General features: G+C 49.3%; 1 protein-coding gene across 3 annotated transcripts in view; it reads left to right on the top strand.

The window, feature by feature from the left end:
• LOC135243804 (G patch domain-containing protein 8-like) overlaps positions 1 to 19844 on the top strand; it is a 41713-nt gene that overhangs the window by 363 nt on the left and 21506 nt on the right. For 2 of the 3 annotated variants that reach the window (XR_010326791.1, XM_064315859.1), the window contains exon 2: positions 7975 to 8052. Coding sequence is in view for 1 of the 3 variants with exons in the window: in XM_064315859.1 (XP_064171929.1) it covers positions 7975 to 8052 (78 nt within the window). In the remaining 2 variants the exon portion in view is untranslated. Of the gene's footprint in view, positions 1 to 7974; positions 8053 to 19844 lie in introns of those variants that run through there. The other variant, XM_064315860.1, reaches the window with a different exon arrangement.

The raw sequence follows: 19844 nt of genomic DNA, 5'->3' as shown, positions 1-19844 counted from the left end.
TGAAACGCAACGCTAGTATACCACCTCTGACTGTACAGGCGTGGTAGTAAAATCTCTCTTCATATGTTGTGACTTTGTTAATTTATTTAGTCCTGACTTGTGTGCATGTAGAGCGATTGGCTCGCCAGCTAGCTAACATTACGGTACCACCCCACACCGTAGAATTGGCTAGCTAGCCAGTGACAATGGGGGCGAAAAGAGAATAACAAGGGACTCGGCTCTTCGTTGTTTCTAAGCTTACCGGTCAGTCTGTTTCACGGACTTGACAAGGGGATGCTTATAACAGCTATTTCTTGTTGCACAAGAGCAAGATGAATATTAGCTAGCGTTTCATCTAGTTTGGGTGAAAACAAGGATGACGAAATGTAAGCCTGGTACTGATTTGGAATTTCCTTTGCCTTGTTTTCAGTTCACATTTTCTTGGACAAGATCCATTGAAAAATACAGTGTATTTTTGGATTGTATGTCAATCATCTTGTAGGTTGTCCTCAATCTGCCGATCAGATACACTCGTGTTATCACTGTCTTTTTAACTGATCTTGAAACATATTGGTATTTGGACGGTTAGCCGTCTTTTTGGTGTCACTGCCACGGGTCTCTCTGTAACTCATCTCTTGGTAGCCATAAAATGTATAGCTAGGCCAAAACCTTTCACTCGATACCTAGGAGGCGGGGGGGTGGGGAAAGACTCGGCGTTGTGGCAGTGAAAATAAAACCGTTTTTCCAATATCCAGTTGCAGAGGCTGTGTGCTGCTAGAATTTCTTTGGAAATTTAATTTAATTCTTTGTGGTGACATTCGTTGGTTAAAGTGAGTTATGCTTCTCGTCCTGTTGCATTGGCAGCGAGTTTGCGGCATCAGGCGTGCGCTACGCGTGTGTGGTGTGGGGTTTGAGGTCTCTCGGTATGCCGATAATTGAAGCCGTGCTCCCCGACCATTAACGGTTTCCTGCCGCTGAGGTCTCCGTCGTCGTGTGAGTTTAAGCCCAGGGAATCCAGCGTTCCTCTACCGCAGTTCCTTCAGCCAGCGCACAGTACTTACTACACTACTTTTAAAGACACGTGCACTGTCAATGTTTATCTATGCAGAAGTTTTATTTGTGTAAAGTGGCACTGGAGAAGCTTGTAGTTTTTCATAGCCTAGCCTGAGGCGTCCTAGCGGATCAGGGTCTTTTCATTTTTGCTGACTCGCTGACTCGCTGTTAGTGTTGACTTCTCTCCCACGAGCATGTTAAAAGTCTCCCGTATCTATCTCCTGCCATGTAAAGTGGTAAGCAACCTAAGATATTCGTGCTCAACTGGACAACAGGCATAATTGGAGTATAGGACAACTGTCATAACTTGATGTGAATTAATCATTTAAAGTGTGCCAGGTTATTTATCTGTTACGTGATGACAAGAAGAGCAGGCAGTCTTCGCGCTGGCTTCCATGTTTAGTGCTTTGGTAGCTACGGTGCTCAGCAGCACAGGATAGTTTGGTGGGAAGATGATGCTTGATTTAATGTCATTTTGATCGTATGAAACGGTGTATGTAGCCTAAATGACCATTCCCCCTCCTTACAACAACAACAAGAAAAAACACACTCGTGTTGTTTTGAGGAACCTTTAACATATGGACCTAAAAATCTGTTTCCCTTTTTTCACTCCTTAGCTTTCAAAACCCCATCATTATGCAGCAGGCTTCACATTTGCTCTCACGGAGTGCTTAAAAAGGTTCAGGACGTTGTGGTGGGAGAACGCCAGCTCCCGTTCTCCAAACCAGGGCTGTCGGCCAAGTCACTGCCACTCAACAGGATCTCAGCCGCGGCTCCCGCACAGCTGACTAATGGGCGTCTTTTGTGTGCGCTGTGCAATGATTCATGCGAAGGGAGCGTTTTCGCCAAAACGGGTTTATGTTTCAGATCAGAGAAAAACATCGTCCGGCTGCTGTCAGACAGCGTTTAGCAAGGAGCTGCACGTCCACAAAACATATACCAGTGCTTATAGTAACGTTAAACTCCACTTTTACGAAATGCAAGTTTTTGGGGTTTGCATGTGATACGTTATGCATGGTTTCTTGCCCTTAAGGGCAAGAAGGAAAGCAGACCAGTTCATGTTTAAAGCTTCTTGGTGTAATTTGGCCTAAGGAGTTAAAAAAAAAAATAAAAAAAATTAATATCTGTGATATTACTGTAGGAGGTTTTCAGTCTAGGCCAGACCATCTTAAATTCTGATACCGCTGAAATCATCCACTGGTTTCCAAGGCTGACTGGGATGTTAAGCTGGCTTGTGTGTTAGGCTGACTGGGATGTTAGGCTGGCTTGTGTGTTAGGCTGACTGGGATGTTAGGCTGGCTTGTGTGTTAGGCTGACTGGGATGTTAGGCTGGCTTGTGTGTTAGGCTGACTGGGGTGTTGGGCTGGCTTGTGTGTTAGGCTGATGGAGTGGTTCACACACAGTGGTGCAGCTGTTGATGCTCACAATAGTGCCTTTCATGCACGCCTCCACAGTTGCTGGGCTTTCGACAGTTTCTTTGGGTGCTGCAGGAACATGACCCCCCCCCCCCCCTCGCTCACCACCCCCTGTCAGGTGTGAACCTGTGTGATATAGCCAGAATCCCCCCCCCCCCCCGAAACATCGGCAGCCGTTGGAGGTGTCTGTTGCTGCGCTGGCTGTGTGCCAGAATTGGGTGAGCTGGATGGTCCCTCGTCCCCTTTTGTGCGCCCCCCCCCCCCCCCCCCCACCACGGGCTGGCTGGAGCAGTGTCCCCGCTGAACCCAGGCTGAGCCAGGAGGGAGAGAGATTACACTCTGGCGAAATTTGAAAATATTTAGACCCCAGAGAGAGAGGGAAAGAGAAGACGAGAAACCACAAACAATCAACCTCCATTTTCTGAGAAATGGCACACTTCAGACCCTGAGCAGGTCCATCGCTAAGAGTTTTTAGAGTGGCTTCGCTCGTGCGCCTAGAGATTTGAACGGTGCGACAGTTGGGTTTGCTGTGTCTGAATTGTCCGCTTCAGAATTTATTTGCGATGTAGAGGGAGCAGTGGAACGGGATGTTGCTTCAAAAGGTGGTTTTTCCATTCAGATTCTGCCTTCTACATAAATCCTGTTACGGTTGTGGAAAACATTCAAGTCTGGGGTGGGGGGGTGGGGAGGTGGGCGTTGGACGCAGCGCATCCTTCAGCTCACTCCCCGGTGCTGCTTTCTTGGAAAACGGAAGGACCGGTATGACTGCTTCCATTCTCAGTCATGCGTAGTCGACGTGTTTCTGTTCCCTCTTCCTATGTAGGGGCGAATCACTGGAATGGAGAGAGGGGCTGTTAGCCTTTTGTTTGTGGGACTGTGTGACCTTTGATGGGGGGGGGGGGGGGTCGGAGGGTTCTATGAAGGAGTCTCACAATATCCTCAGAAGTATTGGAAAAATATTTCTTGCCATTTCCCTCAGGGAAACACAGCAGAGCTCAGATGTATATGTCTGTGGCTGATAAATACATAATCAGTCGTTCTTTAAGCGACTAGCTAGTGCTAAACAATATTTTACGGTTTATATTCAAGCATATTGGAATGATGCCATAGGTTTATTTGTAAATGCATGTGTTTCCTGGTCCCTGCTTTGGTGGGAGCTAAGCCCAGGGTGTGGGCGCTGATGGGGGAGCGCCCTATCACCGGGGATTATGAAGTAAGAATAAGGTGCTGTAAAAGGGAGAGGAGCTCGACCAATCGCAGCGTGTGTTGGTATGGACCTACGGAACAGCACTGATGGTGATTGGTAGATAGTGTCTGGCTACTTCCTGGCTAACACCATAGGGTCAGCCAGGAAGTGTAGCCGTTAAAGTATCTTTGCGACCGCCTTATACTTTTCTCTGCCATCCCCGTCATCAGGCCACAGCTGTATTTGGAGAACGTCGATGACGGTGGCCTGGGGATCAGCCAAACCGCTAGGCTAATTTAACACCTCTGTCTGTGGGCAGGATTGCTAAATTTGTCTGGCACCTCTGTCTGTGAGCTGAACCGCTAGGCTAATTTAGCACCTCCGCCTGTGAACAGAACCCCTAGGCTAATTTAGCAGCTCCGCCTGTGAACAGAACCGCTAGGCTAATTTAGCACCTCTGTTTGTGAACAGAACCGCTAGGCTAATTTAGCACCTCCGTCTGTGAACAGAACCGCTAGGCTAATTTAGCAGCTCCATCTGTGAACAGAACCGCTAGGCTAATTTACCACCTCTGTCTGTGAACAGAACCGCTAGGCTAATGGAGCACCTCTGTCTGTGAACAGAACCGCTAGGCTAATTTAGCACCTCTGTTTGTGAACAGAACCGCTAGGCTAGTTTAGCACCTCTGTTTGTGAACAGAACCGCTAGGCTAGTTTAGCACCTCTGTCTGTGAGCAGAACTGCTGGGCTAATTTAGCACCTCTGTCTGTGAGCAGAACCGCTAGGCTAATGTAGCACCTCTGTCTGTGAGCAGAACTGCTAGGCTAATTTAGCACCTCTGTCTGTGAGCAGAACCGCTAGGCTAATGTAGCACCTCCGTCTGCGAGCAGGTGAGTCTGTCAGTCGCTGGCTGCAGTGTGAATTAAGGAGCAGCGAGCAAACACTCTACTCTTTCCAGCAGGGGAAGCCTGCATCGCTAAAGCCGCTAGCTGACTTCATAGCACTCCTGCTGGGTGCGCTATGAACCTCCTCCCCGTACCCAATGTAGCTTATGGAGCTAAGCTGAATGGTGTGCTTTGAGGAGGCGGTGTGGTGTAGTTGTGAGGGCTTTGTCCTGTAATGGACGGCTTTACTCTTAGGGAAGGAGCTTGGCTTGAATTGCAGCAGTAAATATTCAGTTCAACAAATGGGAGAATACGCACAATGTGTGCAAGTCCTACGCTGAATAATATCGCCAGTATGTCCTCACATTGCAGCATGGACTGGCACACACACAGAGCTCAGTGTGAATTTGTTTTCATACCTGCCTGGTCAGGTAAAAAAGTTGGTAAGAGATGTGCCCTGACTGAATTTATACTGGCCCGGATATGACATGAGTTTACCTGTGACATGAAGTGCATTAAAAAAAACTTCCAAAACATTTAACTTATTATTTATCTGGTGATGTTTAAAAGAATATTATAAATGGGTAGATTAAGCATAGATGCAGATTGATATTTTAAGTCCGACATTATCAGAAACTGGGCCAGTTTGCTTCGTAACGCAGGGCCTATCAGACGTGATGTGGCGGTCTGGACCGTGCGAGTTGTAGTCTGTGAGATGCAGAACTGAGAGGCCGACAGGCTGCGGTCTCACGCGGGCGGGCGGGAGGATGAGGTCATCCCGTTTGAGCGCAGCGCAGCAGTTGGCGGCTGGGTTGGCGGCTCCTGCCCCTCGAGCAGCACTTCCGATAAGCAGGCAAATATCGCAGCAGCCTGCTCTGCATCACTGTCACTGGGAAAAGACTGGAATGTGTCATACGCCTCAGAGAACGCTGTACCTCAATTCACTTTGTGCGTTCTTAAAATCTTGAAACAATTCAGTTCTTTTATTTCATATTTTAACAGCAGACTATGAACGCAAGTGAACAGTTACAGAGGCAGTTATTAGCAGTTTTTAGTTACTTATTTAATTGAAGCTCCCACTGTTTTATTGTAACGTTCAGCAGTAGCGTGAGCTTTATGTTGGTAATTATGTGCTTAATATCTCGCTTGATTCGCTTGTGTAGGGGCCAGTGCACTGAACGCCTGCAGTGTTACGGCTGATCTCCTCTGTGTTCACGTTTTGCCTTTATCTTGCTTATTTGCACTTAGTGTGGTTTGCTGTAATGGCTTCGCTGGTCTCTTTGGAGAGAAAACATTGTCTGGATAAATAAACGTTAATATGTGAAGGTCTGTAAGTTCTGGGTGAACTGCCGCAGCTAGTGAGAAGTAGGTAATGTCTTCCTGTGTAAATGCAAGAAGAGGGAGAGTTAGTTTGGCTGCTGTAACGGTAAGCAGTCATAAGACACAGTTTCTAATCAAAAGGTGCCTTGTTAGCTCCAGCCTGTAGGCCGCAGGCTGTTGGCGCAAACCTAACGGAGGGCATTTATGCTAGCGAGGCAGGAAGAGCACGTTACTGCGGAAACACAAACACAAGGTTTGGTGTCCGGAAGCCACCATAGAAGGCTGCTGCAGTTAGAATGACTGCGAAGGCGTATCGGTTTTGGTCACACGTTGTAGTGATAATAACGATAACATATTTAATTTAGTTTATTTACACCACCGCAGAGTTACCCGTGCTTCCGTTTTCAGACGGGAGGCGAAGCAGGGTACCCGCACTTCGCGGAGAAACTGGCACGGGGGCGGAGCTTCTGTTTTGCGTAAACGCTCTATGGTATTCAGGTGTGATGTGGGTAAAATGGGCCCTCTCCACACGATGGCCCGCTCTCATGGCCTCTCTGTGGGCTGAGCCCCCTCTATGGTGATGAGCTCACACCATGACCTAGTTTCCCAAATTTTTTTAGCAGCCAGCCAGGTGAGAAAAGCAGCCAAACCGGGGTGTTGGCGGCAGGGAGACAAATTATCCCGATGACATCATTTGTTTTTTTCTTAAAGGTGAAAAAATGTAGGACCTGAATGGATTGCATGGTTCAACATGCTCTTTCACATGGTTCAGCCAATAGCCTTGCTAGACTTTTGAAAATTTATTTATTTATTAAAAACTTTTTTACCTCAGTCTTGAGAAATTTTGTGACCCTGTCCTATATCTTAAAGTAGCTGGCCTGAATCAGAGGTCTGTAGCGAGCCATTTAGCCAGTAATCGGGTCTTTGGGGAGCTCCTTGCCTGACGGCAGCTGCTGCCACCCTCTCCTCCCCGAACTTCAGCCCCTGTCCCGGTACGGGGGAGGAACAGGGAGAGTTGCAGCAGGGTCCTGTGAGCGCCTGGCTGAGGGGCGTGGCTGTCCTACGGGCGTACTGACTTCCAAAGACCTCTGGTTCCATGGTCCCTTCAGCTTGAAGAGCTCGGTCCTGTGTGTGTGTGTGTGTGTGTGTGTGTGCACTAAAGGGGGAGTGGCCTGTTGCCATGGGGTAGTGAAATTGGGATGAGTCATTATGAAACGGAGAGGAGCTCGACCAATCAGATCTTATGTTGGTGTAGACCAGCAGAACTACGTTGATGAGGATTTGGTTCAGATGCTTTCTGACTACCTCCTGGCTGCCTCCTGTAGGGGCGGGACCGACGTTACCTGACTGATGTATGTGTGCATGCGTTAAGAGTGCGAAAGAGAAACAGACTGACCCCCTTTTCCACTTCGAGCGGTCTGTTTAATTCTTCGCAGGGAGGTGGACATGTTCAGCACGCGAGCGTGCTCACGGTATTACCGGCCTCGTGTGTGTTCAGTGAGCCGCGGGAGCGTTGTTCGGTGGAACCGTTAGCGCCCGATCGGTCATTAGCCTGTCATCACCGAGCACAAATTTAGACTCGCGTCAGCAGACGTTAAGGTCAACAAAAGGGTTGCGGCATTCCAGAAACGGCCTGATGCGCGCTACGGTGGTAAATGGTAAATGGACTGCATTTATATAGCGCTTTCATCCAAAGCGCTTTACAATTGATGCCTCTCATTCGCCAGAGCAGTTAGGGGTTAGGTGTCTTGCTCAAGGACACTTCGACAACCGGCAACCCTCCGACTGCCAGACAATCGCTCTTACCTCCTGAGCTATGTCGCCCCTATGTTCCCGCCGGTGTGTCTCCGATGTTCGCGCCTGCACATTTTCCGGTCCCTGTTCTGACGTGAGGAGTGCTGATCTGGCTTTGCGAGCGTTTCCTGTGTGCTGGTGTTTGTGTTTCCTGCGTGCTAATGCTCATTTCCTGTGTGCTAATGTGTGTGTCCTGCATGCTAGCACATGGTTTCCTGCGTGCTAGCGTGTGTTTCCTTCATGCTAGCGTGTGTTTCCTGCATGCTATCGCGTGTTTCCTGCGTGGCAGCGCGTGTTTCCTGCGTGCTAATGTGTGTTTCCTGTGTGTTTTCTCTTCCCTGCAGGGGGGAAATCACTTCGATCAGTATGAGGAGGGCCAGTTGGAGCTGGAGCAGGCCTCTCTGGACAAGCCCATAGAATCGGTAAGGCCCCGCCCACCAACCGCCGCCCACGCCGTAGCAGCGGTGCGTGAGGAGGGATGACTGTCTGGCCTGGGCTAGGGGCCCGCAAACCCCCCCAACCCCGCCTCCTCTCTCCCAACCAACACACCCCCTCTCTTCCCTCAACCAGAGCATACCCCCTCCAACCAACACCCCCCCCAACCAACACACCCCCTCTCTTCCCTCAACCAGAGCATACCCCCTCCAACCAACACCCCAACCAACCCCCTCTCTTCCCTCAACCAGAACTACCCCTCCAACCAACACCCCCCCCCAAAACCAAGCCACCCCCTCTCTTCCCTCAACCAGAACATACCCCCTCCAACCAACACCCCCCTCCCCCAACCAACACACCCCTCTCTTCCCTCAACCAGACATACCCCCTCCAACCAACACGCCCCCCCAACAACACACCCCTCTCTTCCCTCCCAACTCCCCTCAACCAACACCCCCAACCAACTCCCCCTCTCTTCCCCAACAAACATCCCCTTCCCTCCAAGCCAACACTACCCCCCCAATGGACACACCCCCCCTCCCTCCCTCAACCACACACACCTCTCCTTTCCCCCAGTGACACATTCCCCCCCACAACAACCCTCGAAACACCCAAACGACCTTCCCGTGTAGTGATTCCGCCACTGAGTATCTCCTCGCTCTACGTCCTCCCCCTCTGACGTGTGTGTGTGTGTTATAAAAGCCTGATAGAGCTTCATAGAGCTCTCATTTGTTTCTGTTTCCAGTCATAGAACTAGTTTGGTTTGAATAGAAAATATGACTTTGTCCCCCCACCCCCCTTTATTCTTTTTTGATTTGGATTTTTTTAACATTCTGTAATTGTGTCCGTCTCTTCCTGTCCCTTGTTTTTTGTTTTATTTATATTTCCGTAGTTGAGGGCATTTTTGCGTGTTGACTGGCTTGGGTTGTTTGGCTGGAGTGGATAGTGCACTGTTAAAGAAGATCACACAGGAATGTACCGAGCTAGAACCGGACAACGCTGGACACACCACAGTCTCTGCTGCAGTTATTGGGGTGGGCCTGCGGAATGACAGAACACAAACGTGAGGAGGGTGTAAACACAGAATCTATTCAGCAACCCGATACTCCGCTCTGGCGTTCCTTCCGTCCTCTTTACTTCCTGATTACCGCAGGCTCCGGTTTCCGGTGTTGTGTTGCAGCGTATGAATATTCATGAGGAGGCGGTCCTAAGGAGGATCACATGACATTGTTGCCACCAGGATTGTCGCCGATTCTGAAAATTTACGAGACATATCAGATGAGAATATTTCTGCTTCAACAGTAAAGGGAGACAACTGGTTAGTCTGTATTACCTGTGGTCACTAGCATCCACCCATGGCCTGCCAAAAACAAGCAAGGCCTTTTATTCCCCCCACCCCCACCCCCACCCGCACTCACACGCACACGCACACACATGTGATACACTGAAATTAATGCAAGCGCTGCAGCACAATAATACACAATCAGTGCAAACCACTGAACGCAGTCTATTGAAGTGGTTCCTTGTTTTAATTGGTCTAAAAGGGATCTCAGTGCAGTGTCCACTCCAGTGAGATGGAGAGAGAGAGGGCTGGCTGGGGGTCAGCGGGTGTGGTTGTGGCTGTGGGTGTGTTTTTGTGCGTGTGGGATGGGAGGGTGCTGGAGTGTTTTTAGGGGGTTTGAACGCGGCTGTCCAGTTTTGTACACAACTTGGGGTGTTGGACGTTTCTCTCCTGCAGCGAATTGGCCCCAGTTAGCTAAAGCAGCTGTGACCCGGTTTGTATCTGCACGCTCCTGCTCTCTGTCTCCTGGGATATCCTGTGACGCTTTGCTTGCTTCTCTCTCTCTCTCTCTCTCTCTCTCATTTCTCTCTCTCACTCTCTCACTCCCACTCTTCCTGCTCTACCTCTACCTCTCCTTCTCTCCCTCTCCCTATCCCTCTACCTCTCTCCCTCTCTCCCCCTCAGTGACTCGGTGTATGGTACCCTCTGTTAATCTGTGTCGGCATGGTGCTTGTGGAAGAGGAAGTGCTTTTTTTTTTTTGTTTGTTTGGCTGGCGGCGCACGTAGGCAACATCGCAGGCAGCTCCGCTCCCGGGCACCGCGGGCGGCGGCCGCCTCGTTAACGGGATTCCCCCCGGGGATTCTGGGAAGGCTCTCCTCTCTCCCTGCTGTGTGTCCATTTCGCACAGTTCCAGTTTCCAGGAAAAAAAAAAACAGCTCTCTCTTCTCAGCCAAAACCGATTGGCATTCATTTGATGCAGTAACGTATTAGTTTATTCAACCGTCCTGTAGGCCTCCATTTTACATCGTTCCCAGAATGCATTGCGGCAGTCAGATAGGAGATGAAGGGGAACAGGCACGGGTGGCTCTGGTAGTACAGGCAAATTTACCGGAGCGTGTAATTATGATTATGATCATTTCCAGTTGCGGCGGCTGTTACAGTTGGAGCTCCCTCATTGGTGGAATCGCCGGACTGCGCGCTGAATTCAGAAGCTCAAACTCGGCCGGGCGCAGCGGAAGTTAACGCATTTTAAAAAGATCAGAGCAGAGCGGGTTTTCACGTTCAGCTGTTCTTCCCTCGTCTGAAAAGGAAAACTGTCCCCGTGTTTAGAGGCGCTTAGTGCACAGACGCTGAAAGGTTTTTTGGAAGAGGGTTGCTGCACCCATAATGAAAAAGGTAGAGCGTAGAGGGGGAGAGAGGAGAGAGGGAGGGAGAGAGAGAGAGAGAGATGTGGATGAATGGCAGGTCTGTTAGTGCTATTAGCTCCTGCGATGTTGTCTATGGAGAGGTGCTGAGGGCTCGGTGAAGCAGAAATTCACACACACACACACACACACACACACAAACACTCACTCACTCATTCATTCATTCATTCATTCATTCTCAAACACACACACAAACACACACACACACACACTCACTCACTCACTCAGTCACGCACACACACACTGTCCCTCGAGCGTCACGCAGACTCTCACGTGCCTCGATGCGCACGCGCGCTTCCGACGGCTTGAGCGCTTGTCACGCGGCCTTCAGCGGGGACGCCAGGTCGACCCCCGCGCCCGTTTTGGACCGGCCTCGTCTGACCCGCTGCAGACCGCCCCGCGCGGGCGGACTGAGCCGCGAATCCCGCAGGCTCCTCAGCCCCTCTCTGCCACGCGTACACCACTAGCACTCTGTGTTTCTCTGTGTGTGTGTGTGTGTGTGTGGGGGGGGGGGTGTTCTTCCTCCGTTTTTATTCCTCTGTTTATGTATTTGTTTAGTTCTGCCTTGCATGCATAACTGGAGTAGCGTTTGATTTCCGTCACTTCCTCCCCTCTGAGAGAGAGATATACGGGCGGCAGCGTCAAGCCTAAAACCCTAAATAGACCGCAGGATGCAAGACAGAGACAGACGGCTGGCGGGCACAGGCAGCAGACAGGAAAAGACAGCACAGCAGACAGAAGAGGCGGCAGGCAGACGACAGGCACAGGCAGACAGACACAGACAGGCACACAGCAGGCAGGCAGACAGACAGACAGGACGGGCGGGCAGGGGCGAGGCGACACTGAGCTGACTGACTGACACGATGAAGGAGCAGATTGCAGAACTTTGTCCTCCGTTTAGACTCCGCCCTTTGAATGGAGCGGTTATTATTTTGGTTCATATTTTGCCATTCATATTTTGTTGCACGGTGAGTCAGCGTTACATAAAACTTTCTAGATTCATACGCCGTATCTGCTAATATGCTCAGCATTCATAACGCCTGTTATACATCCATAATATTGCCCCCTATGGTAACGCAGGCCGGTGCAATGTCGGGTCTTATAAGGACACCGTTAGGCTGTGAAGGCCATTGCTCACCAGCACGGTTGGCATCTCATAATGCGCTCCCCTCCAAAGTTAATTTCCCCTGTGTGAAGCGTTGGGCCTGGAATTTGGCAGTGAGTGTTAAAGCTGCTTGCTGCAGTGCTGGGGTGGGGTGAGGTGGGAGTGGGAGTGGCCTGGCGTTGAAAGGGGGGTTTATCTGTGTCACGCAGCCAGCGCTCTGAAATGTCCCCGTCTCTGTGTGAGGGCTTCAGGGGGGTTGAGAGAAACCGAAATGCTTCAGCGGCATGCACTGCAGTGAGAGAGTGAGAGAGTGAGAGAGTGAGAGAGTGAGTGGGTGAGTGGGTGGGTCGGTGGGTGGGATCTGGGAGATGGACAATCATGGGAGTGAAACTGAAGGAGTAAATGTCACTGTTTAGGGTTAAAGGTCAGGGGTCATTAATTGTGGCTCAAAAAAAAACGTTCTGCTGCCACCCATCCCAATAAAAGCGCTTTTATCTTTAAGCACAAATGCTATTGGAGGTTAAAATGTTTCCCCTTAAATAGGAAAAACATTTTGATTCTGGCCAGGGGCCTTTCTCACTCTGAGTGACTTTCAAAATGTAGTCCCCAGAAGCAACGCTTTATGTTACCTGCTGTACAGCCGTACGGACACACAGTGACAGAGCTCGCTCTGAGGCGCACCCTACTATCGACACCCTACTAGTAGCGTGGGAGGCTAAACCTTTGAAACTGAAACCCAGAGAATGAATTAACCCAGCAGAAAGGCCCGCCTTCTTCAACGTCTCCGATCCATTTTACTGGCCTCACCCAGGTTTGAGGTGCCGTTTGTTTAAAATAAATAAATAAATAAATAACCCATTACGCACTAGCAGTTTCGTGCTACGAAATGTTGTTACGCAACTTTTTTATTTCCGTGAACGAGAGCCAGAGTCGACATTCCGGAACATTTGCTCCAGCCTGTTCCCGGATCGCGGCCTGCCTGGCAACGTTCATGGAAACGTTCCGTTTCAACGTTCTGTTGTTTCACTGTGAACAAAAGCCCCGAACATTGTGGATGGATCACGCAGGCAAAACATTTCATTTATTTGGTGTAGCAAGTAGAATTGGCTTGCTAACTGGCTACGCGATACACTGTGTCGCTGTGTCACTTGTCACATGTCTGTTTTTTATAAACACGTTTGTTTATAAAGTAGATGTATGTGCCGTGAGCTAGCTCCAGTTAACAAAATCGTACCCTGTCAGAACCGTGTACATCTTTCTTCTCCCATCGTTGGCTGTTTCAGTCTAGTATTTGACAGCCGCTGATTGTTGAATTAGGCCCGAGTGCAGACTTAGGTTTGTGTACAGAGCTAGTCCTGAGAGCAGAACTAGGCCCAAGAACAGCACTGGACCTGAGAGCAGAACTAGTCCTGAGAGCAGAACTAGGCCCAAGAGCAGGACTGGACCTGAGAGCAGAACTAGTCCTGAGAGCAGAACTAGGCCCAAGAACAGGACTGGACTGGACCTGAGAGCAGAACTAGGCCCAAGAACAGGACTGGACCTGAGAGCAGAACTAGGCCCGAGAACAGGACTGGACCTGAGAGCAGAACTAGGCTCAAGAACAGGACTGGACCTGAGAGCAGAACTCAGTTTGTGTGCTGGACTGGGCTGGAGTGCAGAAACTTGGCTTGTCTGCAGAACTAGGCCTCGGTACAGTTTATTAGTGAGCTGCCCTTCACAACCAATGTTCCCCAAGTTACCAGATCACAAATAGAACTGGCCCTGTAGAGTATGAGTGCCAGGCTCAGCTGTAAGGTAATACCCCCCCGTCTCCCAAATGCCATAACCGCCCGCCGACTATTCCTGCCCTCAGGCTGTTTGTACATCATCCATCCATCCATCCATCCATCTATCCGTCCGTCTGTCTGTCCACCTTTCTCACTACGTGGGGGAGCCTGTCCCACTCACCCTCTGTCTGTGTGTGTGAGTGTGTGTGAGTGTGTGTGTGTGTGCGCGCATGTGTGCGTGCGTACTGGATTGTGTGCGCGCATGTGTGCGTGCGTACTGGATTGCGTGTGCGTGTGTGTGTGTGTGTGCGTGCGTACTGGATTGTGTGTGCGCATGTGTGCGTGCGTACTGGATTGTGTGTGTGTGTGCGTGCTTGAGTCGACCCAACCGACATAACAGTACCCAGACCACGGCAGTTCCATGAAAGACATCAACAGGATGAGCTCCTGCTCTGCCCAGTGAAGGCCATCCTGAAACTGACGAGCCGATGGACCATTATGGGAGGTTATAGATTAACTCTCTCTCTGTTCTGAGCACTGTCCTGCTTCACACCCACAATGGCACCTGTCAATACCATTGACATTCTTTCATTACACAGCACAGGCTTAAGATCAAGAGTATTACTGTCTGAATTTTTATTATAGCTAACCGCAAACCCTCCCAGTCCCTTTTAGTCTTATTCCCACTATATAATACAATAATACAAAAATAGATTAACGCACATGACAGCTTGTATTAACAACCCCATGTAGATAAAGAGCTTAGCATTCAAGCAAAGACTTCACCGGTAATTCCAGTCGTGAACGTTTAGATATGTCTCTGTAGACCTCTGCAACTCGTCTGTAGGGCTAAATAAAAATAAAAAAATCTGTTGCTGTGAGTCTTTGCCAAGGCCACCGTCAGTAAATGTGGTTGCAGTGTGGCCTTGAGTCTTGCACCAGTGGAATCCGGTTGGGCTGTGATGGAACATACCACACTCCAGTGAGAAAGTGTGGCCGCTGGACTGCACCCCCTGTTTTCGGCACCCACCGGTGACATTCTGGTGCTCTCTCACCTGGGAGTTAATTGCCTTAAAGCAGGACTTCAGAATCCTCATCCAGGATGCGTCTGCTCCTTAGATTGTCTGTCAGTTCACTGCTTTCTTGTTTCTGGGCGGCAGTGTAGTATAATGGTTGAGGAGTTGGTCTTGTGACCCAAAGGTCGCAGGTTTGATTCCCCGGTAGGACACTGCTGTTGTCCCCTTGAGCAAGGTACTTAACCTGCACTGCTCCAGTATATCCAGCTGTGTAAGAGCGTCTTCTAAATGCCTGTAAACTAAACTAAACTTCTGTTAAATGCTGCTTTTATTATAACAAAAAAAAAAAAAAACGAAACCACATTTCTTTGCTGTGAGAGAATTTGGTCAACTGAAGTAAAATGGTAGCCTCTCTCACTCCTGGTTACCGTAACCATGCAGAGGATATCAACATGTAGCTTCTGGCGACGCCCAGAAGTGACCGAATCCAGGGTGTGTCCGTTGGGTCGTCTCAGTCGTCGTCCGTCCACCCACACCCCAGGGTTAAGAAGTCCTCGCTTTGGTATGCGGCGTGTGGTGGTCCAGGTCCAGTTGGGGTTTGCGTTTGGATTGTTATAATTGGCTGTTGGGAGGTTGCCTTGTCCCCCCTGGCCAGGAAAACTCGGTACACAGTGTACGAATTCCTCGTCCTGTTCCGTCAGATCCTGGAACGGGGCCTGTTCTTAGCGGGGGCCCTGTGAGGCCCCTGTGAGGCCCCTGTGAGGCCCCTGTGAGGCCCCTGTAGAAGTGACCCCGTATATCTCTCTCTCTCCCTTTATTTGTCTGTTTCACACCTCTTTGCTTTACTCTCTGTCCTGCTGCAACTCTCCCAATCACAGCACACTGCACATTACCTTTTGTGTACTTTATTCTTTTTTTTTGTCGTTTTTGAGTAAGTTTAATTTAGATTTTTTCCCTTTAAGCCAGAGAATATTAATAAAATGCTGATTCACACTCCTGTTCTGTATTTATTGTTTTACTTTTATTTTCCTACCAAGCAAAGTAAAAAAACAGAAAGAAAACAACTAAATAAAGCTTACACTTGAAAGCATTAGTGACTGGAAAGTTTCTTACGTTGTGTCACATTTAACTGTTCTTTTGACAGCGCAGTTTTTAAAGCCAGGTTCGTATGGAAATGCTTTCACTCCACTTGCACTGCTGTTGGAATCGGCGTCCTGCTTTTCATCCGTCTGTTCACTTCAGCCCGTTCATTTGCCCCCATCCACCCCCCCGCCCCCAGCCGGCACAGTGTCTCGCTACCCGCCTCGCCTCCCGTCCAATCAGATCTCAGGGAAACGCCCTCTCAATATACCATTCGTCTATATTATCGTTCTCTGTTAACAGTGGATTTCTGTCCTCTTATCTTTTCCCTTTTGTGGTGGGAGGAGCCAGTGGTAACCAACCCTGTTTCTGGAGATCTACCGTCCTGTAGGTTTACACTCCAACCCTAAAAAAGCACACCTCATTCAACATCTAGAGTCAGGCGTGCCAAATTAGGGTTGAAATTAAAACGTACGTGGATGATTGACCTCCAGGAACAGGGTTGGCAAGTGAATGTTGGCATCCCAAGGAAGTCATGTGACAGGAACCTTTCCCCACCTTTCCTTATCAGGACTGGAATCAGGATCAATTCATGGTTCTGAAGAGATTAAATAAAGACGGGAATCGGCACAGTGTGTCTGCTGGGGGGGGTCTGAAATAGAGCAGAGCCATCTGGGAAAGTCATTGCCCCCCCCCCCCGCCTTACGCGAAGAAACAACTTGCGGGAGCGGAACCAAGCGGGCAGGGGTGAAGTTGGATGGTCAGTTTGCGGCTCGGTTACTGGGACTCTTAAGAAGCTTAAAGAGCTCTCTGGCAAGGGGCTATTTGCTGCTCTTCAAACCGGCTCCAAGATCAAGGAGCTACGAGACAAAAAACGTGCTCTAACCGACGTGGCACACAGCAGCCAAAGGAGGAGCGTCTCTGATTGGTGAGGCCTCCGTGACTCTGTGGCCGTCGAGAATGTGGCAGTGTCCAATGGCGGCCCACCATGAAACGGCTGGGAACCTCGAAAGTACTCTGGGATTCTTGAAAATACTCTGGGAATCTCGAAAATACTCTGGGAATCTTGAAAATACTCTGGAAATCTCGAAAGTACTCTGGGAATCTTGAAAGTACTCTGGGAATCTCGAAAGCGTCCTGGGAATCTCGAAAGCGTCCTGGGAATCTTGAAAGTACTCTGGGAATCTTGAAAGTACTCTGGGAATCTCGAAAGCGTCCTGGGAATCTCTCGCACCCTGTTACTCCGGAGGAACAGCTCAAATGCGAGGTGTGCCTGTCTTTGGGGTGAGAAGGCCCCGTGGGGCTGTGGGCTGCCCTTCTCTGCTCTCTCTCACCTGCACGCGTGAAACCGTGGGCCAGAACCTTGTTTTGCGAGGTGTGGCTACGGCGCATTGCTGAGATACTCCCTGTTTTGGCTGACTTACCCGTTTGCCTTCCAAGAAAAACCAAGTGACAGGATTTCTTTTGTCACATGACACAAGAACACATGGAACGCACAGCCAAGGATACTTGTTTTGCCCGCCTCGTTCTGACTTGAGACCTGAGGCGTGCGGTAACGTTCTCATGATCACAGTACTCGCAAAGAATGTGGTCTCCTAGGAACAAATGGAACTATGATAAAAAAGGATTCTGGAGCCTTTCGAGTTCCGAGTTTTCCTCTTTGAAATAATTCGTTTTAACTATGTGCTGATTATTTGTTTTTTGGAGTCTTGACCCAATGACCCCACACATCTGGAGAGAGTGTGCTTTTGATCTCTAGTTTTCAGTAATTAAGTAAGAATTGAGTATTGTTGTCATAACTTTTGACGCAGACTATTTTTATAACCAGCTCTGGCAGTTGCTCAGATCAAAGACCAGATCATTTCAGTGGAATAATTAAATATGGAATTGGTCCAACTATTCTGAACAAACTTTAGCTTTTTTTGTTCGAAGATGAATTTTGAGTCTGCATTTTTGTTTTTATTTTTCCCCCCACTTCCAAAATGTCTACCATAGTTTTCTCCTTAAATGGAACCTATGTGCACAGTTTTGCTTGGATTTTTTCAAAGAACAGAGATCTGCATTTCAGACCAGATAGACTGTGGTTTGTCTTTTGCACCGTTTGTTGCATATCAGGAGCTCCTGCCCCTTCACTGAAAACCAGTCGATTCATCCTTCAGTTGAGCCAATACTGTGTGCCAGTGCCGTATACACAGGGTTACTCTTATATCAGGGATGATCAGACCTGCTGACCGACCTCAGTATCCCACTGCTTGGGCCCACTGCCTCTTTTCCCCTTATCCTTGAACCTGCAGCCAAAGCACAAGCTCTCTCAGCCTCCTCTACATGCCTTTACAGCAGCAGATGTGCTCTAATCCCTGAGATAATCCCCCATCACGGATCTCTGCCAATCGTTTTTTGCGTTAAAGACAGCTTTCCCAGTTTTCCCAGAGCGGAATGCGTTGGATCACCCGTCAAGTCCTCGAGCAAAACCTTGGGGGAAAACGGGTTCCTGATCCGAGCAGAAGCTGGTTTTGCTGACATTTCTACACAAAAAAAAAAAAAAAAAACAAGCTTCCAAAAGTTTTTTTTTATTCCTCCATCTCACGAGGCGGTGGATTAGGATGTTTTCCTGCCTCTGTACTTTTGGCACTTTAGAAACAAATTGGCTTATTGAGAATGACTCGTATCCCAAATGACTGGGACCCCAGAACGAGGAAGAGGAGGGTCGCCTAACTCCTCCGGACTGCCGAAAGGGAGGTGGCGGGAAGTCGTGGTCGCAGAAGAGGCATCGAGGAGCGCCAACGTTGGGTCAACGGGTGGGGTAATCCGGTCGTCAAGGGGCCAGAGCTGAGCCCAAGTGCCCAAGGAAACCAAGGCAGACCCGTGTTCTGGAAGGGTGGGCGGGGGACAGTGTCCTCTCTCTCATTGGCCCGAACGGAAAGGCGGCCATTTTAACTGCTTACCGGTGGAGCGCGAGGCTTGGGTGGGGAGACACTGTGGCCGCCGTGTGCGATCGTCCCCCCCCCCCTTCACGTGCGCTAACGGCTCTGGCTGTGTGACCCGCTGGCTCGGCCCGTCCCGTCCCATCCTAACCCCTTCCACCCCTTCTTCGTTTAGAGGATGTGTGGAGTACCTCACCGCTCTGTGCTTGAGCCCGCCCTTTCTCAGTGCTCCTGTGGATCTGTTTCTGTCTGTTTGGCGTGGTGCGCCCCCTGTGTCCGCACCACGTACTGCATTTTACAGCTTAACATCGCCCGTTCTTTTTGTTAACCGTTAACAAAAAGGTGCATGCTGTGTGATTATGACTTGATGATTTTTTTTTACATTTGATTTTTAAGTCTTGCCTTTCTTTTATCGTGTTTCCTTTTTATTTATTTATTTATTTATTTTTGCTAACACAATCAGAAAAACCTTTCTATTCGTTGGCTTTTGCTGTGTGTCCGGTGTGGTAGTGCGCTAGTCTTGCATCGCCTACCCCCCCACCCCCAACCCCCCACCCTCCCGTTTTGCTGAATTGTTAGAAGTAGAGGGAGCTTTGAGTGACATTCATTCTGTCACATGATCTTGCTCCGGGTGTTCCCATGGTAACCACTGGCCCTCTCCTCCTCTTGGTGCTCTCTGTGTGTGTCATGGTTGTGGATTCATCACAAGCTTGGAGTTCTGTACCTCTGTGTCAATGCAAGATTTCTGTGTTTTTGTGTTTTGTTTATCTTGTCTTCTGACATTACGTGGATATAGATATATATGTATGTGTTTGTGATACGTACATAACCACATCTTCCTCCGTATGCAAGTTTGAGTCCTTCAGTCAGATGGTTGTTGGTAGAAGTCAAGGTTTTTTTTTTTAGTTCTTGTACAGTTCCCTTCCTGGTTATGACACCTATGCTAGGGTACACAGAAGAATTCCTGGCCATGTACTTGGGGGTTGATGTGTTTTAAGTACCCTTGCGGGGAGCAGGGGTGCTGCCATAAGTGTGCACTCAGTACATGGGAGTGGATATTTACAAAACCAGCATTTTCTATAAAGTTTTTAAGCCCTAGTAAAACACCTGCTCCCCACTCCCCTTAGCATTCCCATCTAGTAGCACTGCCAGGATTCTCTTAGCCTGTTTTATTCCCTCAC

This window comes from Anguilla rostrata, chromosome 17 (assembly GCF_018555375.3).
Source record: "Anguilla rostrata isolate EN2019 chromosome 17, ASM1855537v3, whole genome shotgun sequence".
NCBI classification, from domain to species: domain Eukaryota; kingdom Metazoa; phylum Chordata; class Actinopteri; order Anguilliformes; family Anguillidae; genus Anguilla; species Anguilla rostrata.
The sequence above is the reverse complement of the archived record's forward strand: the minus strand, read 5'-3'. Positions and strand labels throughout refer to the sequence as shown.